At 39.3% G+C, this 27,829-nt stretch overlaps 1 protein-coding gene across 1 annotated transcript; it reads left to right on the plus strand.

Moving 5' to 3' along the window:
* Positions 1-27,829, plus strand: LOC121960149 (WD repeat-containing protein 7-like). Its single transcript, XM_042509754.1, has 9 exons — positions 1-210; positions 7,368-7,601; positions 8,126-8,287; positions 8,383-8,421; positions 9,399-9,595; positions 16,011-16,108; positions 22,250-22,396; positions 27,304-27,422; positions 27,677-27,829. The coding sequence occupies exons 1-9, from the start codon at positions 16-18 to the stop codon at positions 27,827-27,829; spliced, it is 1,344 nt and encodes a 447-aa protein (XP_042365688.1). The 5' UTR covers positions 1-15.

Raw genomic sequence — 27,829 nt, forward strand, 5'->3', positions numbered from 1 at the left:
TTGGACCGTTGTGTGATGGGCATAACGGCGGTGGAGATCCTGAACGCCTGTGACGAGCTGGCTCCGGCCACCGTGGACGCTCTGAGCCACTCGGCTGTGAACCTGAAGCAGGCGATGACTCGCCGCAGCCTGGCGGCCCTGAAGAACATGGCTCAGCACAAACTGCAGACGCTCGCCACCAACCTGCTGGCTGCAGACAACGCCGATAAGGTACAGATCATTTTTTTAGCAATAACAAATTTTCCTGTGTTGAAGTCTGACTTGGGGCACTTTTTTTTCATGAGAATCAAAAAAAACAGACGGCGTTCAGACGGCTTTCACATGTATTTAAACCTTTGAACCCGGTGCAAACCCTTTCGAAAACATGGAGAAAAGACAAGCAACTGGGAGAGAGATGTCCTGGAAATCGCAAAAAAATAGAGGATTTAGATTTTTTTTAAAGCTGGGGAAATATATCCAGAAAACTATATTTAGAATTATCACAATTATATATATAAAATTATTTTGCAGATTAATTATAATTTTTAGCAGAATTTTTCGGGTTATTTTGCTGTTTTTTTTTTTTTCGTTTCCTATTTTGTCCAGCAGGAGTATTAATGCTCTTTCAAGCAATATTTTTGTAGTTTTTACTAATTTCTTGCTAATTTCAAGGTCATCTCTTGTTCATTACAAAGAAATCAAGCCAAATTTCCCAGGTTTTAAAGGGTTAACTAATATTACATCAACTGTATCTGCTCCTTCTCCAGCCCTCTGTATTATGTCCAGCAGGAGAATTAATGCTCCTGCTAACAGGCACTGTGCATGAAATAGAAATGATAATAGAGAAAATAGATGATAATTAAGAACAGCATTGAATTTGAACAAAAACACAGTTAAAATCTCCTACATATCTATTTAATTTTTAATTAAATAATTATTTATCTGTATAATTATTAAGATGAATATATTTTTAACCAAACACAGCCACATATCCTTAATCATCTATGTATAGATTTTTTTGTAATACTGATCTGTATAATTATCAAGATGAACATGTTTTTTTGACTAAAACATGACCAAAATTTTTTTAAGTACTTAGTTCCTGGCTGGACTGTCGGCTGCAGCACAACGATATGGGTAAACACATGAAGAAAGCATTTATACATGCAGCCCACTCAGCTATGGTAAAGTCACAAAAATCAAGGAAAAATGACCACAAAATAAATGAAAAATGACAAAATAATCTCAGCCAGCAGGGCGCTCTGCGTCTGAAAGGCTCTCGGACGCTCCCGGTGGGATATAGAGCCGTGTGGAGGAAAGAGCAAAACAGCGTCATTGACGTGCTGCCGGTGGAATCGAGGCACGTCTAGTTTTATCAGAAGTCGTCGCTTTACTGACTTCTGATGCTTGAACTGATTTCTGTGTCTCTTTCATGTCTTTTCTCTTTTTTTGTCATTCATCAGCAAACAAACAATACTTTTAATACACACCTCTGCAAACACACACACACACACACACACACACTCACACAGCGGCTGGTCATCTCTGACCAAAGTCAGAGACCAATTAAAACTCGACAAACCAAAGGTCAACACTACAGGCACCGAGAGAGACAGAGAGTTTTATCAGAAGTCGTCGCTTTACTGACTTGAACTATCTTAAATGTCAAAATGATGAAAAAAGAAGTGCAGTGTTTCTTTTCTTTGAGATGGACTTTAGAAATCCATACAAATGTAAAAACACGCGAGTCTCTGTTACAGAACAGACTTACGGTCCATTACTCTGTATATATATATATATATATATATATATATATATATATAATTTAATGTTATTTAATTAGGTGTAATTGTTTTTTTGATGAATATTTATGAGTATTTAAGAATGTTAGTTGCATCAAATATGCAGTGCTTACTTTTTACTCCCTCTTATTAAAGGTCCAGTGTGTAGGATTTAGGGTGTTTATTGTCAGATATGGAATATAATAAGTGTGATTTTTTAAATGTATAATCACCTGAAAAATAAGAAGAGTTGTGTTTTGTTACCTCAGAATGAGCCGTCATAGCGAGTGAGTCCTCGTCTGCAGAGATTGCCATTTTGCACCGCATTGTTTGTACGGTAGCCTGGAACAGACAAACCAAACACTGGCTCTAGATCAAGCACCACCCACTGATGGATCTCGGTCCAGGTCCGGACCAAAACGCCGTCTTATCCGGACAGTGCAGGATTTTTTGTGTAAAACCACTCTGACTGCAGTGCAACAAGTTGAACTTTGAGATCTGCATCAGAGTTGTTTCAAAGACAGTTTGTTAACTTAATGTAGAGCGACTGAGTTCATTATTCACACAAAGATACACATTTGTTACAGCAGCACCGTCACTAAAAGCAGGGTTTGTGCTTTTAATATAGAATATCAGCTTTTTTTTTTCTTTTTCTTTTCAATATTCCCCATTTTTTCTCTCAAAGTTTCCGCAGCCCCCCTGGCGCCCCCTAGAAAAACAGTGATTTACTGCGCAGCCACCAGCATTCATTCTGCCCCGAGGACCCTGTATAAATTTCAATTTTGGAGTCACAAAATCGTATTATGTTTCTCTCCAGTAGACTCCCGCCAGGATCTTGAGTTGGTGGTTCTCGTCTGACCCTCACAAAATATCATTCATGTCAGCCTCAAATATCTCCAGGCCCGATTCCCTCTCCTATTTTTGCTCGACCTGGACAGTTTAATCATATTTGGAGTTTTTAATCTAATAAACATACGTGACACAAGATGTTTGTTGTCTTATATACATCAGTAAATATATCAGTAAAGTTGGGTTCTGTCCTCTGTTCGTTTTCATTCATAAAATAGTAGCCACATTTCTGACAAATCAAAAGTAGCGTCAGTCGTTTATGTGGAGCGGCTCGAGAGTGTCGACCTCTCGGATGATCACAGCTTCACTTGTCAGACTCGGATGATCTGATCTGCCCTGACGGACTAAACCCCGCCCACCTGGGCCTCCCGGCACAGAAAACAAACGCTCTGAATTATTTAGTGTCTCAACAGCGTTAGTACAGTTTGACTTTTGTAGTTTGAATCCGTTTGTTGGCTTTGTCCTTTTTTCGTTTTTTCTTCCTCCAGATAACCTTTGTGCTTTTCCTTTTTTTTTGCCTCTGTGCGTTGGTTTATTGTAGTGTCTCCCGGGTTTTTCCTGCCATAAATGCCCATAATCACAGCTCCTTTCTGAAAAGGCCAACAGCACACAACAGCTGCAATCTTTTCTCCCTGTTCAATCAGAAATACATCACTGTTGTTCTGCTCTCTGCCTCCCGCCTCTGTGCCATCTCTCTCATATCTACTCAAATTATGGGTCAAAACCACCCACTATTCTCAGTGTGTGTGAGAGTGTGTGCTCCCCTGCTGCGTGTAATGACGGATAATGACCGTGAAATGTCAGACTATCAACCCAAACATCACAGCCAGCAGCTCCGGGCCTCCGTCTGTGTGTGTTTACAGCTGATGTTTGTTGTTGTTGTTGCTCACATTTCAGTTTGTGTGCGAGAGAGTCGATGTGTGACTTTGAGCTCGTCCTCCGGCGGGTTTGTCGAAGCTGCCGATGTGTGGATGTGTTTGTGACACACAGAGGAAAAAAAATAAAGTAGAAACTGAAAAAAAAATTAGTCGATCGACTGAAAATGAATTGGCCACAATTCAATCTACAAATCAACATTTTTAACATTTGCTGGTTTGACGATCTCAAATATATGAAAACTTATTTTAACAAATCTGATGAAAAAAAAGATCCTGTTTGTAATTTTAATGAGAAACCTTCCCAAAGTAATGGCTCGGTACATCTCTAAATAAATAGATAAAATAAAATAAAATAAAATCTAATAAAGTACTATAAAAAAAAGCTTTTTGAAAAATAAAAAACATTCTCAAAATACTTAATTAGTATTGCCTTTCATTGTTTTAAGATAAGTTAGTCCTTATTTTGAGAAAGTTTCTCATTATAATGACAAAATAAACTGAACATCTTTGGGTTTTGGACCGGGGATGCACGATAATATTGGCACGTCATCGGTATCGTTAAATATTAGCTTTAGCTCGGCTTCTCACTAGTTTTAAAGGACGTCATCACTCTTATCCTGGCTTCCCTCCACTGGCTCCTCCTGTCTGTTTTAGAATTGATTTAAAAATTACACTTCTGAAATTTCGACCCCTTATGAGCCAACGTGCAGCCTCAGATCCTCAGGTGGGGTCCTGAGGGTGAAAATAACTTGCGGGAACCAGAACGGGACCGGTTCCCTAAGTTTTTTTTCTCTTTACTGTAAAAAGTCGCTTTCATCACAACAATGAAAAACAGACTTGCAGAATTATCTCTTAATCTCGAATGTGTAATCCATGGCAAAATTCAAACGGGATCAGGGAATTATTTGTCTCTCGCTGTTGACGACCATACACATTTATTTTGAAACAAGGTCCCGTGGTGGTGCACCGCAAAAGAAGGGACTGACTTTTCCCTTTAAAAGTCTTCCACCAGCTCACATGGCCATCTGCGTCTTTAAGTCCCAAAAACTACACATAATGTCATACAGGAGGCAACAGTCTGAAACAACAGGAAATAAAAACATGCATTTTCTGAAGTCAAAATTGTCCATGTCAGTGGAGCTTAGATTTTTATTTTAAGTTTATCTTTTCACCAAATTCTGTAGCGTAGTTTACTGACTTCACTAGTGAGAGACGTCATTCTCTTATGCATCTGCCTGTACCAGGTTACAGAAATTATAGAGGATTTTCTTTATGTATGCAGTCTGTGTGTGTGTGTGTGTGTGTGTGTGTGTGTGTGTGTGTGTGTGTGTGTGTGTGTGTGTGTGTGTGTGTGTGTGTGTGTGTGTGTGTGTGTGTGTGTGTGTCCGTCCCCCTTGGACTCCAGTGGTGTTTGCCAGAAGGGCCCTGCAGGACGATGACCTTTAGACCTACTGCCCAGGAGCTATAGGACAGTGTGTGTGTGTGTGTGTGTGTGTGTGTGTGTGTGTGTGTGTGGGTGTGTGCATAGATAAAAAATTAAAATTGAAATGTCAGTTTTTTTTTAAAAAAGAGACCATGTGCGTATATTTCCCTACCTGATGCAGTTGTGCTGCAGCTTACTATTATTTCAATCATATTAATCTTCCAATTGTTAAAAAAAAATGTGAAAAATGCTTGTGACTACTTCCCAAAACCTAGTGATATCTTAAAATTGCTTCTTTTGCTCAACCAGCAGTCCAAAACCAGAAGACTCTTATTTTTTTTTTTTAACAAAAATTACAAAGAAAAGCAGCCAATTCTCACATTTAAGAGGCTGAAACCAGCAAATGTTTGACATTTTTGCTTAAAAAAAATGACTGAAAAGATGGACTGACTGTCAAAATAGTTCACAAATCATTTTTTTTAAATCAACTAATCGGCTAAACGGCAAGTTATTGCAGCTTGGTGGTGTGGTGAACTGACGAGATCCCAAAGATAAAATTTTCCAAATTTGAGAATTAATTTGGCTTGAATAATCAGATTGACATAAAAACACAGCATCAGTTTTGGCTTCTTTATCAGTAACATGCATGTGTGTGATGTCCTCTGTGTGCAGTGTGGCAGGTTGCCTTTAGATGGCAGTGTTCATCCACCAAAAAACACACACACACACACACACACACACACACACACACACACACACACACACACACACACTGCAAACACACTGACGACACACTGACAGTGGAACATGGGAATGAGGCACAAATGTCTCGACTTTCCAGCTAAAAATCTGACACATCTAACTAAACAAGCAGTGTTTGCTGTGGTGACTGAGGCCAGTTTACAGCGTTCAGAGGTGTAGGCGTGCGCTCGGTGACCACAGCGCAGACGCAGTCTTCTGTTGGACGTTTTTGTTGAAAAGATTTGAGCTGGAATAAGTTAGCTCTTTGAGTGAATTAATAAATTATCTGTGCAGGAGGCAAAACAACAAAACAGGAGCAGCATTGTGTAGATGAAGTTTGTACCTTAATTTGCAACCGACTTTTCTCACCTCTCATTTGGACGCTCACGCTGCACACCCTCAGGGGCGATTTTCCTGTCAAAGCCGTGATGCTGCTCCTCTGTGTCGCTTTGTGTGTGTGTGTGTGTGTGTGTGTGTGTGTGTGTGTGTGTGTGTCAGCTGCAGGTGTATTGTGTGTCTCGGTCAGTCAGGAGTCTCCACGGCTAATTATTGTTCTCTCTCCATCTCTCTCACATCCACTTCAATCCCACAAGCTTTAACAGTATGAGAGCTTAAAAAACAGTGTTTCTTAAGCCACAAAGTACAACACAACACATACAAATACTAAAAATATTTATTTTTTAAAGATGATTTTTGGGCGTTTTTGCCCTCAGAGGGAAACAGTTGCAAGAGTTTGGCCCCATAAATAAAAAGTCCTGCAAGAAACGGATTAATATCCTCTTCTGCCCCTTTGTTTCTCTTTATTTCCTCACTTCTTTCTTCCCTTAATCACCCGTCCCTCCTGTTTTTTCCCTCCTCTCCTGCCTGATTGCAGCCATCAGGTCATTAACATGTAAACAAACAGTACTGTTCTACATACGGCTCCACACAGGTGTCTGCTAATACAATTAAAATCGAGCGGTGTGGGAGTATTGGTGGCAATTAATGGATAATTGTGTGTGTTGTGTGTGTGCGTGAATGACAGTTTGTGTTAAAAGGGATGACTAATTTAAGTCAATATTCTCTGAAGTGTTTTTTTTTTAAATATGTTTGTTGGCAGTTAGGGCTGTGTATTGGTACCACTACACTACATTTTTGTCTTTTTCACTACATTTTTTATTGACCAAAGTAACCCAATACTAAGTGGTATTGAACTTTTCCAGTCAAGTGGTGAGGTTTCACTTACAGCCGATGTCTGGGAATGTTCTTCAATGCAAGTGTGAATCGCCCACTGTTGTTGCAGTAGCTGCAACCCGTGTAATCTGTGCGGAGTCGTTTGTACAGCTATTTAATAAATATTTTAATATTCTTGATGCATAGTTGAGTTTATTTGCACACAAATTAAAAACTGTGTAAAATCCAGGTGAATTACAAACACAAAATACGCGTACGTGTTAATGGTTTTTGTTTTGACGTTAAAGGTCTCTGTTAAGGGTCTTTGTCCTGTTTAATGTTTTTTCCTTAATTTGTGGGATTATGTGATAAAAATGTAAAAATCTTACCAAAAAAATCCAGCTGAAAAGAAGTCAGGAGGACAGAAACTTGTGAAACCCACCTGACTGTAATTAAATCTCAATATTTTACTTTTTCTATGTAACCAAACTCACTGTGAGCACAAAGTTTATTTATTACTGTCACCTATAAGTGTTAATTTGTAAAATCCTCTCTATCCTCCAGGGCAACCTGCCGAAATACTCCCATAATGCCCTGGTGGTCCAAGCGATGAAGACCAACCTGACGGACCCCGACATGCACGTGCTGTTCTTCGACGTGGAGGCGGTGATCATCCAGCTGCTGACGGAGGAAGCCCAGAGACCGAACCCCATGCTGGTGTCTCCGGAGACGCTGCAGAAGAGCCAGGCGGGCGCCGACAAGGGGGGGTCCTTCCTCGCCAACAAGATCTTCAAACAGGTCTGTAAACACAGGAGCCAGGGCTAAAAAATATAATGTTAATATTTTCAGGATCTTATTTAGTCTCTATTATCTGATTTTTTTATTTTGATTTTGTTATGTTTATTTTTAAAACAGCTTGAAGGAATCTCTTTAAATTTGGCTTAAACATCCACTTGGGCTCAGTTGTAAACTGATTAAATGTTGGTGGTCACGGGTTGAAAGTTAAGGCCGTGTCTTATTCTCATGAAAGCAATATCTCAAGAAAGGTATGAAATTTAGGCACTGAAACATGTGGGAACCCCGAGTCTCACTGTGACATCATAACGTTCTGCAAAAACACTTTTTCTGGCCGTTTTTCAGCGTCATAACTCAGGAGCAGAAAGGGGAGACATTAGTTCAGATACTGACTTGGTGACGATTGGTGAAGACGTGCGTGAAGCATCAGTGTTTTCATGGATGTAAACTGTCACTTGACCGTGAAGGAATTCAGGTGTGAGGTGGTATTTCTAGTTTTTATTGAACCTTCCTCCTGTCCACACCAGGTGAAGGAGACGATGAAGGAGACCATCAAGGAGCACCTGTTGGATGAAGATGAAGAGGAGGAGGAGGAGATGAGGAGGCGGGAGGAGAAGTCCAAGTCTCTGAGTCTGCTGGAGTACAATCTGACGATGGACACGGCCAAACTCTTCATGTCCTGTTTGCACGCCTGGGGTCTCAACGAGCAGCTGGACGGCATCTGTCTGGAGCGACTGGGCATGCTCAGACCGCACTGTCCCATCTCCTTCGGCCTGATCTCCAGAGGAGGTCACATGTCCCTCTCATGCTGCCCACATTTAAGGTACGAGTCTGTGTATACAGTCTAAAACCTCTGAAACCTGACAAGTTAAACAATCCTGTATCAGCCTCCATGTTACAAGATACTGAAGCAGGAATATATGTTTGAGTTTCAAAAAAGCAGCAAGTTAATACACCGGGCAATCAGATCAGATCTGTGTCTGTAGAGAAGGTTTTTCAATGCTGTTTAAAAAGTTCAGACTTCTCTAAAATCAGGAAGTGGGAACTGACAGCACACACAGTGTTCAGCTGTGAAACTCAACTTATGACCTGCAGACCAAATCTGGCACCCGATAAGGTGCCAGGTGGCCCCCCAAACATTTTCTTATTCATTTTTTGTACTTTTAGTATACATAAGATGCCAGAGAGAAAAAAAAAGCATGATAAATACAATATGTTTACCAAAAAAATGTCAGTGGAAGGTTTGACGCACACCCGTCCTTTAATGCTAGAAATGTCCAAAAATCCTAGAAACGTTTTAAATTCCTGTAAATGTTTTGAAATCCTAGAAGTGTCTTAAAATTGTAGAAAAGTCCTAAAATCAAAAAAATGTCCTGAGTTTCTAGAAAAGTCCTGAAATGCTAAAAATGTCGTAAAATCTGAGAAATGTCCTGAAAATGCTAGAAGGTCCTGAAATCCTAGGAAAAATGTACCAAAAATCTTAGAAAATTCCTTAAATCCCCAAAAAGTCCTAAAATGTTTGAAATGTCCAAAAATCCTAGAGGTGTTATATAATCCTAGTAATCTCCTAAAATCCTGGAAATATCTCAAAGTCCTAGAAACGTCCTAAAAACCTAGAAACGTTCTAAAACCCGAGAAGTGTCCTAAAATCCTAGAAATGTCTCAAAATCCCTTAAAATCCTAGAAACATGTAGTTTAGTGTGCAAAGTTTAGTGTCCCTGGTCTACAGTATGCAGTGTTTTACACCATACACCGGTATATTCAGGGTCCGTCATTTATTTGTCTGCCTCTGTTTCCCAGGAGTCCTTGCTGCGGCAGTTGTCCCTGGCGACGGGTCTGAAGCTGACTCTGACCGACATCGTGGGGAAGGGGACGTACGGCGTGTCGAGGGCCGTCACCACACAGCACCTGCTGTCTGTCATCTCACTGGCCAACACTCTGATGGGAATGACCAACGCCACCTTCGTCGGAGAGCACATGAAGAAAGCGCCAGTCAGGTAACACACACACACACACACACACACACACACACACACACACACACACGCACGCATGCGGACGTACAACTTCTGAGTATGCTTTGCTACCTTTTTTAAATTCAGCTGAGAGGTTTTACTGAGATTACTGAGTTTGTATAAGATAATTGACTCACTGTGATGTCACACATTGGTTTGTGGACTCCTGTTTTAAAGCCTCCAGTTTGGCATTTTGGCTCTTGCCATCTTGGGTTTTTGGAACCAGATGTGACCATATTTAGAGATCAATGTGGTCCATTTACAGAGATCGTTAGATATCCAAAAAGTTGGGAAAAAAAGTTCCAGAAAACTTTTTTAAGTATATATTTAAAATTATTTTACAAAAAATATATTTATTTTATTTTAATTTTTTTTTCACATTTTGTCATTTTCTGCTCTCATTATTTTTTTTTAACTTTTTTTTTTTGGTTATTTTTCTGATAATTTTCTTTTAACTTTTTTTACGAATTGCTTGCTAATTTTTGGGCCAGTTCATTATACGTTACTCATTGCTTTGTTTTTGAAAGAAATCAAGCCTATTTGCTCGGGTTTCAAAGGTAGACGAGTGTAGATGTATGTAAACCATAAAAAATCTTAACCTGAGGTCAACATATCTGAATTCACCGGGCAGAAAAACCCGATCTGTCATCAGTGATTCCAGCTGAAAAACAAAAATAACAACCCGAACAAGCAGAAACTGAATTCTGATCACGAAGGGCCGACGCTGCTCACACACACGCACACACACACACAGCAACACCTGCAGCAGCTGAAGTTCAAATACTGTCAAGTTTGTGTGTGTGAGGCTGATTGTTTAGTCTGTCTGAGCTCTCATTGTGCCGTGAAAGATTTAACACGGAGGTCGAGGTCCTGCTGCTGTAACACCAACACAACATTTCATCATCTCGTCAGACCTGCACAGAATAACCCTGCAGGGAGGGCGGCGGGGGGGGGAGGCAGAGAGGAAAACACACCGCCAACGAGAGGGGAAGTTGTGTAAGGGAGAAAGGTGGTGAAATGGTTGTTTTCATCAGCCTCGTCTGATTTTTATTACGCCTGGAGCTGAACGTGCATTAGGTCGTGTGTGTGTGTGTGTCTGCAGGTAGTCGAGTAATATTTTTTGTGCATATTTATGACTGTAGACTCAAGGACCTCTCTTGCTTGTGGTGATTTACTTTTTTCCCCCCCCCAAAAACAAAAAAAAACCCCAAAATATTTCATTGACCATTTCATACCATCATTAACTACTGACTCCTCTTAACCAGCAGATAGGGACCTCGAGTGATCAACAAAATAACGTAGATTACGAGCCTTATGTCATCTATTACAGGTTGGCATTTGACGATATGAAATTTTATGCCATGATTATCCTGCCAAAATAATGATTGCATTTCATGGTGTTTTCTTGATAATAATAAAAATATCCTTAAAACTCTTTAAATGGCACTAAAACATGCTGGAATCACGTTACTTTACATTAGTAGTAAAGTAACTAGTTGAGAAACCAATATTTTTGTTCCATCATAGCAAAACTAAACGTCTTTTTTATGTCTGACCTCCTCCACAGCGGGTGGAGATCTGCCCTCTTTCAGCTAGTTGCTTTAAATCTATATTATTTATACAGTCTTTGATATAGAACCACAATCATGACTGAATATAATCAAACAGCAAACTCTGCCTTCATTAATTAGTTTTAAGCCGCCTCAAAAAAATCAGTATCAGCTTAAGCGTTGGCTTTATTTAGAATATTTTCACCACTTTACCTTGTTGTTAGGCAGCCGTTACATCAAAAACACAAAAACAGTTATTTTACTCCATCGAACGGCGAAGCTGCTGCTCTACCGCTGCCTCCATCAGCTGTTGTGGACGGTTAAGAGGAGAAAATATTTAAATATAGTAAACACTTAAACTGATATTGACTTTTTTTGTGGCTAAAGTATGTTTTGCTGCAGCCCCGTCCACAGCAGGTTATTGCTTAGCTTTCATTTGTTGTGGGACTGTACTTTATTTATCGGAGGGGGGGAGGGGGGTGACTTTTTTTATACTTTTTTTTTTAAAATAGATATAAAATACTACCTTTTCAAGTTGTATGTCCCTCCCCCAAACCAAAACTAAAAACACAAGTCAGTCCTCATTGCTTACATTAAAAAAAAAAAAAGCATGACCCATATTGCAGCAGCCCTTCCCCCCTCATCAGTAACGAACAGTCCCTATCACCTAGTCCAGTTAAAGTCTGACTGAGGTGTTTACATGACGGAGAAAATCGACTTTCGGTCGGATTATCTGGGTGTGTTTTGTCTCATTTCGAGAAATTCCATTTAGTACGATTTCAGCCGGACTAACATGTTAACGTGTATTTTAAAAGTCCAGTTTTAGTCAGACTGAGACAATAATTAGACTTTTTTTAGACATCGTGTTCACGTACTGACCGATTTGCTCAGTCTGACACGATGAGAAAGTTTGTGTTTTCAAACAGCCAGAACATCAGAAACAAAGATCACCTCCGCAGGAGGACAGAGGACACCAACGCAGCCTGGAAAACTTTTCAAAGCTGGTTGTTACTTTCTCAAAAACCCAGAACTTCTCTTCTGTGGCCTGTCCACATCAGAGGAGGTGATTGAGCAGCTGCAGAAGGAAGCTGAAGACTTCTTTATAAAACTCAAACTAGGGTCTTCTCTTTGGCTGTCTCCACTTCCACACTCCGAACCCGCGGTCCTGAATATTTGACCGTGTTTGTTTGGGTTTTTGGCTTTTTCATGTTGCCAATGTTACATTTATGACAGTAGGAAAGCTTCCTCCCTGTGTGCTGGAGTTTGAAAAGAAGTGCCCCCAAACTCTTAGTGTTTTAGTATTTCATCACAACAACCACAACAGCGCGCCCTCCACCAGCTCTGGCTGAGGGATTCAGCTCCTCTGTGGACCGAGTCCAGGAAGTCCTGTTTTTTGAGAGACTCACTCAGACAGAAATATACATGAAAAAACACAAAACCAGTTTGGCTTTTCTGACTTTAGTCTATAAAAAATAGCTACTTATATAGAGGTGAAGTCCTTCACTTTCTGAAAGACCACCATGGGACTTCAGAAAAAAATATATATACGGTATTCAGTGGCAAGAAAAAAAAGTTTTTTGCCATTAATGACACATTATGTTTGATAATTTAATAAATAATTTTGCAAGTCAAGATATTAGCAGTTCCTTTTAAAAATGTTGAAGTTTAGGACTATAAAAATGCTAGGGTTGAGTATTGTTTAAAACATTACCAATACCAGTACCCTGAAAGTGAACCTTTCACCAATAGAGTTCTTCATTCGATGCCCAAAAATAATGTGCTCGGACTAGTATGTATGTATGTAGTATAGCCAGTAGAGGTCAACCGATATTGGTTTTTCTTTTTCTCAATACGATACTGATTATTAGTTGTTATTGAGACCAGTAATCAATATTTGTAACCAGTATTACCATAAAAATTAAAATATTTGTCTATAAATTTCGAATTTTGAATATAACAAACTCCAACACAAAACTTTGTTTAAAATGCCATTTAGCAAATGTTTAATCAAAACTGAACTTTTTTACATCGCAGCAAGTTCACAGCAACTTTTTTTTTTTAAAAAGTCAAGTGAAAATTTAGACAAAAAATGAATGAATAAAAATAGCTCCCTGAGGTTTTACAAAATAAAAGTTGCTTCCCATGCTCACACTTTCTTTGCACTTTTGAATAAACTTATTTTACTGGTGACCATTAAAATAAAACACTTATAGATAATAGTCAGAATGCCAAATATTGGCCCCAATAGTATAAGATAATCTTTTATTCGTCCCACAATGAAAATTTGCAATAAGTGGCCAGGTTGATAATCTGTCAACTAATAATTAATAATTACAAAATAACATTCGCCTCTCAGACATTTCGACTGAGTACAGACACTACACTACTCCTCCATTGTTGCTCTTTAGTGATGTTATGGTTGGTCTTGATGGTATGGCCTTTCCTTCTCTGTTATTGGATTGCTGACTAAAAAGTGACAGTGACAAGCGGTTTGCAGCATTTTGCCCAAAAGTTGAATATTTTTTTTTTATCTCTCGGCAACCAGACAAAAAAAGTCAAACTTGCGGCATTCAGAGCAGAACAGAAGCTCGGTGTCTTGCCATGCTGCTTACATTTAGCATTGTGCAAACACGAGATGCTCCCATGAAAAAAACAGTAAAAACTTGAACATAGTGGTTGCTTGCCATCATCATTGCAATATTTTTTTGGTGACAGCCCTAATACCAAAATCCTTCTTCCCTTCTTATGAAGAGTGTCTCCACATTGAGCAGGTTGAGTACAGGAAACACATCTTTTTCTCTTTGTTCTGAAGAGATAAATTGTTTTCCTGTTGGACAGAGCTTGAAAATGTGGAGTTTTATTTTTGTCCTCTTCCACAGATTTACAGTTAAAATAACATGAGCTGCACTGTGAGCCTGCAGAGCTGGTGGGGACACTCTCTGATTTGCAAAAAAAAAAAAAAAAAACCCTGAAGCTGGCACAATGGACACATTTAAAAATTAATCATCATCTTCACACATGCATGTGGGTTTATTTTCACTTTCTAATAAACACACATCATCGGCCTCTGTCCCACAACTCCACGTTAATACGTCAAGTTTGAATTGTCAGAGAAGACGCTTAATTCACCATTTCGATTCTGAACGTCCAATCTCACCTGAATATCGAAGGGAATCTTTGGTTGGAATTGAATCAACTGAAATGGGTGGATTTAGATTTTATTTAGATAACAGCTGTAAACCCCATTTCTGTACAGGCATTACACATGCAGATACAGAAAGCAGCGCTCAGATAACATCGTGAGCCGCACTGACGAGCGCAGACCGAATTTATTCAGCCTGATAGAGTCTGATATCAAATATGACATAAACACATGGGGTCCGAGGAGATAAAGTAGGTTTAGTGGACTGTTACAATTCAAAAAATGATCCCTAAAATGTCTCAAATTACTTTTAATGTGTTTGGTTATTGTGAATTTCTGGTGCAGTTTGTGCTTTTCTGTGAAAACACAGAGAGAGAGTTTTGTACTAAAAAAACTTTTTTAGACTCTTGACTCCTGAAGACACATATTAGCTTCAACTGCACTCCAGAATCAGATTAATTGTTGATAAATTGGTTTTACTGGAGTTTGTTTGGCATAATTTTCACGCTTGTCAGAGAGAGAGTGTGTTTCTTTGTGTTGAGCGTGCCACATTGACAAAAAGGTGTGTGTGTGTGTACAAGAGAGAGGGGGGTGAGGGGTTTTCAGTGTGTTTTTTTTGTGTGTGATAGTGAAAAGCAGTGAGAGCAGGTGTGTGTGTGTGTGTGTGTGTGTGTGTGTGTGTGTGTGTGTGTGTGTGTGTGTGTGTGATGAGAGAGAGAGTGTGTGTGTGTGTGTGTGTGTGTGTGATAGAGAGAGTGGAGCGGGGTGAGGGGGCTTGCAGGTGCACATGTGCTCTGTTGCTCTGAATGGTTTTTACTGGATTTTCTCCAAAGAATAAAATAATTATAATGATCGTGTGTGTGTGTGTGTGTGTGTGTGTGTGTGTGTGTGTGTGTGTGTGTGCTGGCACCAAACTTTATTTATATATCAGTGCTTCACAAAGTGCTTCACATAGCAAGTTTAGAAAGAGGTAAAAAAAAATTTTTTTAAAAAAAAGGTTGCTATTTGACACGTTTCGGCGTCCAGCCTTATTCAGGAAGAAAACTTCTTCCTGCACGCCGAAACACATCGAAGAAGCCATAGTTTTTAATCATGTTCTACTTTTAGACCCTGCCAGTGTAATAAAGGTATTTTTTTCCTTAAAGACAAGTGCCGTGGTTCCTTCCCGTTTTTCACTTCTGATTTATTTTGGCCCTCATCGCTCCCGTTTTTTTTTTTTTTTTTTTTTTTTTTTTATCCTTGTGATGTATTTTTTTCAAAATGTCCCTGCAGTAGATTTTTGGGCATTTTTAACTACCAATTGTAGAGCTCCCTGGCAGTGCTTGTTGCCTGGCGACCGCCATTGATCACCGCATTGATTGTTTTATTGGAAGTGTTTGTGTGTCTCTGAAAGTTAGACGCCTCCAGTCTGTTCAGAGTCAGGACGGTGTCCTCCACACAGAATTCAATAGGCTGGAGCCTGAGAGCACGCACGCACGCACGCACGCACGCACGCACACACACACACGCACGCACACATGCACACGATATTCAAGAATTTGGTTTCAGGAAATAGAAATAAAAACATTTTTTGTGTGAACTCCTGTTGTTTATATATGTATGTGTTTCTGTGTGTGTGTGTGTGTGTGTGTGTGTGTTTTGGCCCTCCTCTCTCCTCCCTGCTCCTTTAATATTTCATGGCCCCCTCTTTGTGATCCTCCTCCAGGCCTCCCAGACCAGGAGGAACCCCGGAGACTCCTCGCAGGACGGTGGCTGCCCCCCCTCAGCCCTCCAACCCGGCGCTACAGGCCCAGATCAAACAAGGTAACTACAAAAGGAGGGGGGCGCTCGCTTCACACACCCCCAGGGCCCTGCGGGGAGGGCGGGAGGGGAGGAGAGGCGGTGGTTTGATAATGCAGCCCACCGGCAATAAAACCCACAGAGAGTTGTAGAAAAAATCCCTGAAATATCACAGGAGGAAGCTGCTGCTGTTTCCCAGGTCAGCAGGTCGTTAAAGGGCAGTACTGCTTTTTTTTTTGTTCCAACTTTAGCTGCAGATTAAAACCTCCGACTGCAGCTTTGCATCCTGTCACCTCTTTCCTAAAATTAAAGTAAAAAGTGCCTTGTGAATACAGCTCAGTCTGTACTTACACAGTTTAATGGTTTTGAGGGGAGAGGCTGATGCACATTAACTTAGACCAGTGGTTCCTAACTGGTGGGTCACTGGGTCACAAGTTTGTAAAAATCACACTTCATTTTGTAATAACATGAATTTCCAGTTTTTACTTTTTTTTAACAATTTATTTTAATTTTTGTGCTCTAAGCCAACATGTGGTTTATATTTTGCGAAACAAAATTGAATAAGTGGTAATTTATAATGTATGGACCTTAAACTAATGACTAAGCAGAAATCTGGACCCCATGTCTGGACCAGTTGGGGACCACTACAGTAGAGGGCCTCAGTTTTTGCTATAAGATTCATACTGAAAAGCAAGTGATAAGATTGTATTGACGATAGGGGCACCAGATCAGAAAACACTTCTATTGGAAGGCAGTGTGACAAACCTGTTTTTGTCCCTTAGTTTAGACAACTTGTTGAAAATATTATGGTATGCATATTTCCAGTATGAATTGCAGGGAAGAGATTTGATTTAATTTCTACTTGGCACTTCTGTAGCTGTAGTCAGTAGTTTTAAAGGGACAGATCAGCCCAAATTCAGTATTTTTCCTCTTATTTGAAGTGTTATTTATCAGTCAAGATAGTTCAGGTGTGAGTTGCCGAGTGTTGCAGATATCGTCTGTAGAGATGTCTGCCTTCTCTCAAAATATAATAGAACGAGATCGTACTCGGCTTGTGGTGCCCGAAAAATTTAGATGTAAAGATTTAAATCATCAGTCAGAACCCCTCAGATGACTGAGATTCTTCAAGTTGAGCAGTCAACTTTTCTTGTTTCTGTGTCAGTCAGTGTGCTTCTGGGGTGTTTCGGTCCCCAAATTTTGCTACAGAGTGAGTGCTCCTCACTTGCACGCTGCTCTCTGGTACAGTGAGGCGGAGGAGGCTGCCCTGTCATAGAAACAAACCCACGAGGAGCATGTCATTTAAAAAAAGTACTTTTTTTTATATCTAGAGTCAGAAAAATGTGCATTTAGTTTATGATGCATTGTTGGTGTAGTTAGTCCGCAATGCACACTCCCTTCTGCACGATGATACACATACACCTACATGAAAGTGCTCACAACAAGGTCTATGGATTATTTTGAGTAACCAGGTCATGATTTCTTGAAAGAGACATTACTTTCGAGATTTTCAAATCAATGTTTTTGGTCTATTTAGTCACCACAAGCCGAGAGTGCCGTCTAGTTCCATTATATTGGAGAGACACTCGGCAGCTCACACCAAATCTCGACACTGATAAATAGCATAACAGGCAAGAGGATTTGGGGGTAAGCTGTTTTTTTAAGCCACACATGGGTCAGCTACAGTGGATTTTAATGGTGACAGCGAAAGAGAAGTGAATGACAGAACAAATACAGCAGAAAAGAAAGAAAACAGTAAAAGGGAGAAAGGAGGATTTCACTCAGTAAAGGTTAAAAAAAAAGTTTTCTTTGCAGAGAGAAACCTGCTCTGGTTCACTGCAGGAGACGTTTTAACCAGCCGTCACCATCTGCCTACCACACACACACACACACACACACACACACACACACACACACACACACACACACACACACACACACACACACACACATACAGCTACCTACCACACTACAGCAACCTCATTACCTACAAATACACACCAAAAATCTAGTCTATGTGAATACAGACACCACACACACACACACACACACACACACACACACACACACGTACACACACACACACACACACACACACACATACATATGCCATGGGTGGCACCCTCGGGTGTTGGGGGTAGGCGGGGTTTTGGTGCTATTGTCACGCCTTAATGGAGGCCAAGCGTGACAAGCGTGTGGACTTATTCACGCCACACGCCTATTCACTGCCATTCAGGGGGAACGCTCGGCCGTGACCTCTGCTCAGCCGGCTACTCCAGCCGTGTGTGTGTGTGTGTGTGTGTGTGTGTGTGTGTGTGTGTGTATGTGTGTGTGCGTATTTGGGGCTTTGTGAAGGAGAGCCCTGTTAACCCTGCTCACCGTCGCTTTTCACATGGAAATAAATGAGGAGGCCCCTCTAATATACTGCAGCATTTACAGTGAGATTAACAGAGAGAGCACACGATTTAACGTACCTAAAAACATCTAACAGCTACTATCATATTCAAACTCACTCAGAAAACTTTTCAAAAAGCATCTTTATTTTTCCCTATTTTGGGCCCTTCATCCACAAATACTGTTGTTTCTAAGACTGTCAACAAAGGATAATTAAAGTTTCAACATGGGTTTTATTTTTGTACATTTCTGTTGATAATAACATTACTCACACTTAAATTATTTTTGAGACTAGATGAGATTTAAAAGATCTTGCTATATATCATCTTTTTTTTTCTGGCGTGCTGATGTTTCTTTTCCAGGGTTAAAAGCTTTGAGCTGGGACTCAACAACAGCTAAAATTGGACCCAAGAACGCCTAAAATCTGTATAATTTTAGAGAGGAAATGTTCATGGAAGGACAACTTAAGATGTTAAAGCAACACGTGTACTCTACATGCACATGCTTATACTAGTAGTAGTATACTACCTCTGTCATGGTTAATACATGGGTTTTCATCAGGGGGTCCGGGACCCTTAGGGGGTCCTCAGGGTTGCTGCAGGGGGCTGCAAAATCTGACATAATATTAGCAAAGATAAATCTGCCCATTCATAAAAAAAAAAAAAAACAAACAAACAAATTAATCAACCCATTTAATGTGTACAGTACACAACATAGGTTTTAAGCTGAATGGTGCCATTGAATCCATAATATGTAACTATGAATCTGAATAATGCTGATTTTAAACATCTTAGTACTGTATGCACAAAAAAGGTATGTTTCCCAGTGTGTTGTTACAGGCCCAGATTAATATGAATCTTAATTTTAGACATATAGCAGGGGGTCTTTGCCTTTCTTTTGGCCAAGGACTCAAAGGCTTAAAAACATTAAAGAACCCTGATATAATGTTTAAATTTAATAGTTTTAACAGAATTAAAGAGCATTTTGGTATTCCTTTTTTATGTACTCTACCTACGGTAAAAGGAGTTCATTGTATTAATTAAGTGATATGGCAATAATTTAAGGCTATATCGTGATACACAATATATATATCGATATTTCTAAATGTCCTTTCACCTACTAAAAAAATACAAAATTATTGAAAAACTGCATTAGTATCTAGTGTCATATGATAAAGTTGTGTGACTGTGGGAGGCGGAGAGCCGTAGAAGAGAGCGAGACAACCAAAACCCTGGTGGCTTATAAAAAAAAAAAAGTGACAATTTATAGTCAAAGTAGTCACTTTATTGCAACTTTAGTTAATTTAATAATTTTGTATTTCAGTAGTTTAGAGATTTCAAAATATCGAGATATATATCGCGATATAGCCTAAAAATATTATGATTTATTTAAAGCCATATCGCTTAGTCCTAACTCAAAGAAACCATAATCATGTATATGCATAGCCTTAATAAAATGTATAGGGCTGAGTAATAAAAAATTCAACCCCCGATACGGTTGTCATGAACAGGGAAATTAACTATAGAGACCAAAACAATTTTTTGTTCCACGCTGTAAACGTGTCTTTATTTTGACGGGGGTCTTTTTTTTGAGGTTTTACTCTGATTTGGAGCCTCAAGTGGCCGTTAGTGGAACTGCAGTTTTGGTTACCAGCGGCATTAAAGCCTTCTCCTGCAAAGCTCAGCCATTGGCCCAGAACCTAAACTGATAAAATAATATTTAACCTCCTCATACAGCAGATCTTCATTGAACTTTGAGGTTTTTTTTCACGCCAGTGCTGGCAATCTGCTGTTGACTGCCCTCAGCCATCTCCTCTGTCTATCTTTTCTGGTTTCTTTCTCGCCCCTTCTGTTTCTCTCTCCACACTGCATGGCTTCAGCCTGCTGCCTGTTCCCACAAACATCTCTCTCTTCAGTATTTCTTTCAGTCAATCCTCTCTTTTGTATTTGTGCACTTTCACTATTTTCTCCTTTTTTTCTTTCTTTATCACCAACTGATGTAACTGTTGCGTCCTGTTGTGATACATGTTTTCTCTGTTGTAGTCGGACTGTTTTGTTTAAAGTTTTGAATTTGTAGCTGCTTAGTGGTTTTTGTGAACAGTAATTTTATGTCTCTGACTGTGTTGAAATGTTATTACTGAATCTTTTATTTTTAAGACATGATTTAATTTTGTGAGAAAAGCAGGTTTTCTGTCTTTCGTTGCCAAACACCCTTAATGGAAATCTGAAAATTAGAAGTGTGAAAATCTGACACAACATACTTAATCGTTTTATCTCCACTGTGTAAAGGTTTCAGGTTTCTGGCCCAAGCATAAACATCAAATCTGTTTTCTTACTACAGTTTACCTGTACGTCTAACTTTTTCTAAATATAGTTAATGTTCTTTTTAAAATAGTTGATGAAGAATATGGGGGTTAATTTCTTGCTAGTGCCGAAGTCTGAAACCTTGACGAACTGTTCAGGAATTTTGTCTACTTCAGTTGGTCTTCATCTCCAAACTAACAACATTTTTTTCTTATCTCTTTCCCAAGCTCTTGCTCAGAAATCTTGTTTTACTGTTACTATATTTTGACATTTATGTGCCTTTCTCTTTTAGCATACGTTGAACTTCATGCAACTTCACCAGAAGAAAATGTTGGCATTGTACATTTCTATAAACCATGGATACATTGCATTTGTGTATTTTATGGTATCATATCAGCGTTTCTAAAAAGAAAATTTATAAAAGTTGACTTCGTCCAGGTATGGAGGGGGTGGTGGCTGTTGTGTCGCCAAGAAGACAATGTGGATAATGTATCATCCAGATGTTGTTTTTTAGGGGGGTATTGCTGTTTTTCTAGCAGATTTATCGCCACCAAAATTGCTGTTTTTTTTAAGCGACTCGTTGCCATGTTTTCATCAGGGGAAAATGCCACAAAAGCGTGTATTTCAAACCAAAATATGATCTTTTTCTAACTATAACCAAATGTTTTTTGTGCCCAAACATAACCACATATTAACCACAGTGCAGTTAAAACATAAAGGTTCAGTCTATCCTCTACATAATAATGTGCAGATGTAACGTATCTGTGGTTTGCAGAAAGGTACAATGCCAACAATTATTCCGACGATTGGGTTTCCCAGTTTCTGTCTGGACTATGTTAACTGCATGATTCAGAAACTTACAAATATGTCCAGTGCTAACATGTGTTAATGTGTTAATGCAGATGTGTGTTTTTTACACACAGTGGTGTCAGATATCGGGCAGCGTCTTGGATGTTTTTGTATTAAGCCTGATTTTCATATAGGAGGCTGCAGATCACATCCTGCTGCAAATCTGCAACTATTTTTTTGCCTTCTTTTTTAAACTATAACCACAATTTTTTTCTCCCTAACCTTAACCACATATTTGGTTGCCATGTGCAGGTGTTGAATGTGTTTTAGAGACAAAAAAATACTTGCAATCTGGGTTTTGCAGAATCATCCAACAACATTGTTCTTGTTTTGGGTCCAAGTCTTGTTTTGTTGTATTTTTGATTCACATCCAACTTGACTGCAACTTGTGGAAAGCAAATTTTATTAGCATTTATTTTTAAGTTTTTACTTTTTCTCGTGACTGCTTCCTTATTTTTCTTTTATACAATTCATTTCTGTTCTCTGTGTGTTATTAATACATGTTCTTCCTCCTTGCTGCCTAACTGCTTATCTCCTCTCTTCATATCTGTTGTATATATTTAAATCTTCCTAACCTGTTCTTTTCTTCTTGACTATTTCTCTCCTTCTCTTCCTTTGCAAGCTGCTGTAGCTGCCACAGCCAACACCAGCACTGTTACTTCTGCTACTACTGCTGGGGCTCCGGGGGCCCCTGGGGGTCTTCCTCAGGGGGCCCCTGGCTCCCCGAGCCCCGGCCCTGCTTCTCATAACATCCCCTCAGTCAACGAAGGTACAGACTGAACTGACGGGTACCGCTTAGGGAAATACTCGCAGCCATACTCTTTTTTTTTTTTTTTTTTTTTTTAGTTTCTTATCTTTGTTTTTGGAGGCGCTTTGTCTTTGTTTCCTAGATCTTCTCTCCTACATCCCTCCTTCTGTCTCTCCTTTTGTTCATAATTTCCTTCCCATTTTTATTTTTTTAATTTATTTATTCTCCACTCCCGTTTCTGTTTCTTCTTTGTTCTCTTGACTTCTCTCTCACTCTCTCGTCTTCACAATTCTATACCTCCCCTCTCTTCACTCCATCAGTTATTTATTTTCCTGTTTCTCTCCTCCTTGGTCCTCACCACCTCTTTTCTTGCATCAGTCTTGCTCTTCCCTGCAACCAGTGTTTTCGTCTCAGGTGTCTTGCTCCAGTTTGTTGCAGCATCTTTGTCCTTGTTTTGGTCTACAGCGCTGTCTGTTTATCCGTCTGTCCGTCATAGCTGAGTTCAGTCCACTTTCAATACAGTCAGTTGGAGAAATTGACAGTTTTGGGTTTCCAAATGTGAATGCTGCAAGACCTTGCAATTTTGCTTAATCCCTGGCATATTTTCAAAATATGAAAAATTCAAGCAATGGTAACATATTATTCCTGAATTTATTAAGTACAAAGCACAAGTAAAAAAAACATCAGTCTGCAATTTTGACCTATTGTCCCAAAGAAATTAATTGATTTGTTTCCCCTTTGAATTTGCAGTTAGCAGTTTTTGGGGAAATTTGGTGTGCTCATTGCATATTTTTAGCTGATATGCAAAAAATTTGAAAAAAAAAAAAACCTTACAGTTATCGGAAAAAATGCATATAGGATATGTTTCCAAGTGCAGCAAAATTTGGAAAGAGAAATTTGTGTCATCAGCAAACAAGTTGACTTTTCTAATATTTGGAACTGATGCATTTGAGAGTGCACTGACTGCAGTCCTTAGGTCCTGGTCTGTTGTATTCTCTCAGTTGTGCGATCCTGTCCTGTGTTCTCTGTCTCTAAGATCACCTGTCTGTCTGAATGTCTGTGCGTCCTGATGTTTCAGTGTCTGTGCTCACTGTTTGCATGCTTGCTATTTCCACCTGATGGAATGGGGAGTGTGTCACGGGGGAAAATAAACAAGCCAACTAAAACAGTTTAAACTGACCAAATTTTAAAAAATGCAATTCGTCAAACAAAAATTCCCTTGTTTGATATTCAGCCGTCCCTCTGTCTTAATTTGCAGCACATCTGACAAATTTTGAAGAGGCATTTTAAAAGTTGCAGTGTAAAAGAAAAAACAAAGACCAAATGAAACTGATTTCTTGCATTTACCATGTTTTATTGTCAGTGAACTAAAGTGTTCATTGTTACTTAATATCTGAAGTCTTTGTGGTGTCCCTCTCAAAGCCTAATGTCGTTTTTTCCTTGTAAACAACTATCATAAACATCTTTTTTTTTAACAGGATGTTGGTTATTACCACAGAGGCCTGTTGCCCCGTCCACTTAAACAATGAATGTGCTCTCAAATTATCTAAACTGTTCCACCTTTGTGGTTTGTTTAGGAAAATCAAGTGCCTTTCAAAGCTGAATCTTTAGTTTCTAATTTTCCCAGACTAAAACAGCGGGTCGGGGTTAAATTTACTATTTTGTACCAGAAAACAGCAAGCATGCACACAGAGGCTCATTCCTTCCCAGTAGGAACCAACAACCTATAATTTTCTGTTGGAGTAAACTGCACCTAAAGCAAACATGTTAGGTTTTTATATAATGCTTATTCCAAAAACACTGTCTTGCAGAAACTCTATCATGATGATGATGATTATAATCAACTGTATATTCTAACAGAAAAGCACCAGCAGGAGTAAGAATAGTTGTGAACAGCAGGAGCAGCTGCAGATCTTTTGTTAGCATTAGAAGCGAGTAGCATCACCAGGGATAGTTGTTGTTGACATTGGCAGCAGCAGTAATAGTAGTGGTTATTAATTGCACTAGTTATTAGCAGCAGTAGTAGTAGTAATAGTAGTCATAATGGTGATGGTGGTAGTTTGCAGCAATATCAGTTTAGGCAGTAACACAGTGGTACCAGTATTAGTAAATGTTAGTAGCCACAGTGGTTGTAGTTTTTCGTAGCGTCAGCAGGAATAGTTAGTTGTTGTTGGCTGCAGCAGAATAAGTAGTAGTAGTGTATAGTATATAGTAGTAGTAGAAGAAGTAGCTGTTAGTAGCAACATATATAAACAAACTGCAGCTAGAACAACAACTATTACCGTTAACGCCTTTTATTACCGTTGTTGCTGCCATTACTAATACTAATGTTGCTGCTGCAGCAGGAAGTAGCAACAGCTACTCCCTACTACTGCTACTACTGCTACTACTACTGTTGCAATTGCTAATACTGTAAGTAAAAGAACAATAACTAACATTACAAATAACTTGTTTAAAAAGAAAAAAAAAACAGTTCTGAAAGCGACATACAGACACACATCTTCCACTCATCATATTACACACATTTGTATCACATAAAATTTATTTCACTGCTCTCTTGTTTGGAGCTTGTAGCGCCTGCTAATATGTTGAAAAATTGTCTGTTATACCATATCAGTATCATGACCCGTGCTTCATTTCTTAAAAATAATAGCAGGTGAGGTGACTGCATTTCTGTTCTTCCTCAGTATGAGTTTGCTTCACTGTTTCAGGTAAAAATTTAGGATAAGTCGAAACAGATTGAGAAAGGTAATGGTTTTGCATTTGATTTTTAGAAACTAATTTAATTAAACATTTCAAATGACAATTTTTCCTGAACATTTAAAGTTTCTGCAAGGCAGTGATGCAGATGTTGCAACTAGAGGTTGACTGATTATTTTCTGATTGCTGGTAATGAGAACATTTGGCTAATATAGTCCAAGACGGATGTCAAATATTAATATAATATCACAATCTGTCAACCTCTACATACAATATTTCTGAATGCCATATGTTTGTAATACGCCTAACGGTATGAGTTTTTCCTGTATATTTCAATGGCGGAGGTAAGTTTACATGGTGCCCCTGGCAAAGAAATTTTTATGGAATTTCTTTCCTGTTTAAAAGCCATTCACTGTCCATTCAAGTGTATTTCACATAATTGCATCTTCTCTGGAAACCATAATTAAACCAATATATGTGAATAAGGTGCTTGGTTTATGTTGAGTATCAGCAAGTAAACATTTCAGTCCATGTTTATGTCACAGATGTGTTAAAGCTGGTGTACATTTCTCTGGTGTTTGGTGTAAAATATAAATATAAGCCATCATTTTGGATGAGATTGATACAGCCGGATTTGAGCCGTTTGAAAGCGATACCAAGACATTTTGAATGTTAGTTTTCTTCAGTCATTCAGGTTAATGCAACTGAGAATAAGTTTTACGTATAACACATAAACCCACAAGGTTTTTTAAAAATGTTTTCTTCTGTTTTCAAGTAAATCCTCCACATATTGTAGTGTTGCTGAGTAAAATAAAACACACGTAAGTTCATTATGCCAAGGTATCGTTATGAGGCTTTTTGTGGATCCACCTGGCAGTGCTGTATATCTGTTGTTTACCTGTTGAATGCCATCAAACATACTCAGGCTCTGGTTAGTAGAAATAGTAATGTTGCGCTAACCAAGACTGCAAATATTAGCAGATAATGTTCCCATCCTGTGTTTAGTGTGTTTTATATGAGGATATAAGTGTATGAGTACAAAGTAAATGTGTGTGAGAATGTGAGAAGTTCACTGCTGTCACATGGAAATCAGGTTTTTCGGCCTGAAGGGTAACTTAGAAAAAATTAAAAGTTGTGATTTAAAGTCTTTTATAGGAGTAGTTCAGCGTTTTGGGAAATGCGCTTGTGATGATGCAACAAAGATTTTGATCAGGCATAAATCTTAAACATCGGACTTGGGGCAGATCAAGGCGTCATTTAACTGATTGCAATAGGCTAAATTTAGCTTATAAAGTAATTCCATCATGCATGGGAACACGGGCGCGCCCCTGGTAAATTGTCTTTCTCTCCCCTTAACTAAGCCCAAATGTGTAAGAGCAGCAGCTTAGCCGTGCCTGCCGCAAAAAAACCACACACCTTGCCTTTTGCCTTCAGCAGTGGTGCATGGTGTTTCTCTGCCCTGCTCTGAGGAGAGAGGAGGAGAGGAGAGCGGTGCAGAGCTTACTGCAACCTCACTCACTACAGCAAGTACGCGAGCAAAGAGCCAACAAGGGTTTTGTATTAATGATGCGTAATCCGCCCAAAAGATGTGATGATGACAAAATAAACACTCATGATAAAGCAGCTCCCTCGAAAAACGACAAGATCAAAAAGATTAATCAAGGCTTTGTCATTTGAATGCATTTGTATTGCGGAACCATTCATTTAGTCATATTGTTTAGCATAGGGCTATATATTGGATTAACTGTAATAATTTTGATGCCTACTTAAAGTGTGCACTGTGCAGCCGTATCAAGTAGAAAAATAGGAGTATTGCTGTGTGGGACTTGGTATTGGCAGATACTCCAATATTATGACTCAGATCGGGATCCATGGCAAAATAACGTGATCGGGACATCCCTAATTGCGATACTACTGTACTACTGACCAAAATTTTTTATAAAATTGGCTGTGGCTATTCTTGGTCCACAGAGGATGAATCTTAGATAATTTAGCAGCCCTTGATTTTTCCCCTGGTGCCAAAATTTCAGCTTGTGCACACATTTATAGGCCAGAACCTGTAATACTGTTTAAGAAGCAAAATCATCACGTGATGGTTCCCATGATTTCCAAAATTCTTTTATGTGACAGCAGTGAGATGTTTGTTTAAAAACGAGAGGCTTTGGTACATGAATTATCCACTGGGCCACACTGACTGTATGTGTGTGTGCATGTGTGTGTGTGTGCAGGTTGGAGCCAGCTGGCAGCCATGCACTGTGTGATGCTCCCTGACCTCCTCGGCCTGGACAAGTTCAGACCTCCTCTGCTGGAGATGTTGGCGAGGAGGTGGCAGGACCGCTGTCTGGAGGTAACACACACACACATATTGTATGCAGAGCTCCAAGCTAAGTCGAACATGCCAACCCTTTTTCATAAAATAATGTTAAAATGATTTTATTCTGTATTGTAGAAAAGTAACGCACAGTAGGTGAGATGCTGATCAATGGCATTAGACCTGTAAGAAGTGTGATTGTTGATCTTGAAGACCCTTAAAGACTCTATGTAGCATGTAATAAAGTAATTATCAGAGAAGTCTTATTTTTACCCTCTTTTTGGTTTTAGGTGCGAGAAGCAGCACAAGCTCTCCTATTGGCTGAGTTAAGAAGGATCGGACAATCTGGACGTAAGGACACCATCGACATGTGGGCTCCCTACCTGCCTCAGTATGTGGACACTGTCAGCTCCCGTAAGTACCTCAAACTGCCTCTTATCTGA

This window comes from Plectropomus leopardus, chromosome 20, assembly GCF_008729295.1.
Source record: "Plectropomus leopardus isolate mb chromosome 20, YSFRI_Pleo_2.0, whole genome shotgun sequence".
NCBI lineage: Eukaryota > Metazoa > Chordata > Actinopteri > Perciformes > Serranidae > Plectropomus > Plectropomus leopardus.

What these genes read in the sequence shown, in the direction of transcription:
- LOC121960149 (XM_042509754.1), top strand. Translation starts at nt 16, where the DNA reads ATGGGCATAACGGCGGTGGAGATCCTGAACGCCTGTGACGAGCTGGCT. An exon ending in TCATGCTGCCCACATTTAAG is followed by an intron (nt 8,422 to 9,398) that starts GTACGAGTCTGT and finishes TCTGTTTCCCAG; the next exon opens with GAGTCCTTGCTGCGGCAGTT. An exon ending in CATCCCCTCAGTCAACGAAG is followed by an intron (nt 22,397 to 27,303) that starts GTACAGACTGAA and finishes GTGTGTGTGCAG; the next exon opens with GTTGGAGCCAGCTGGCAGCC.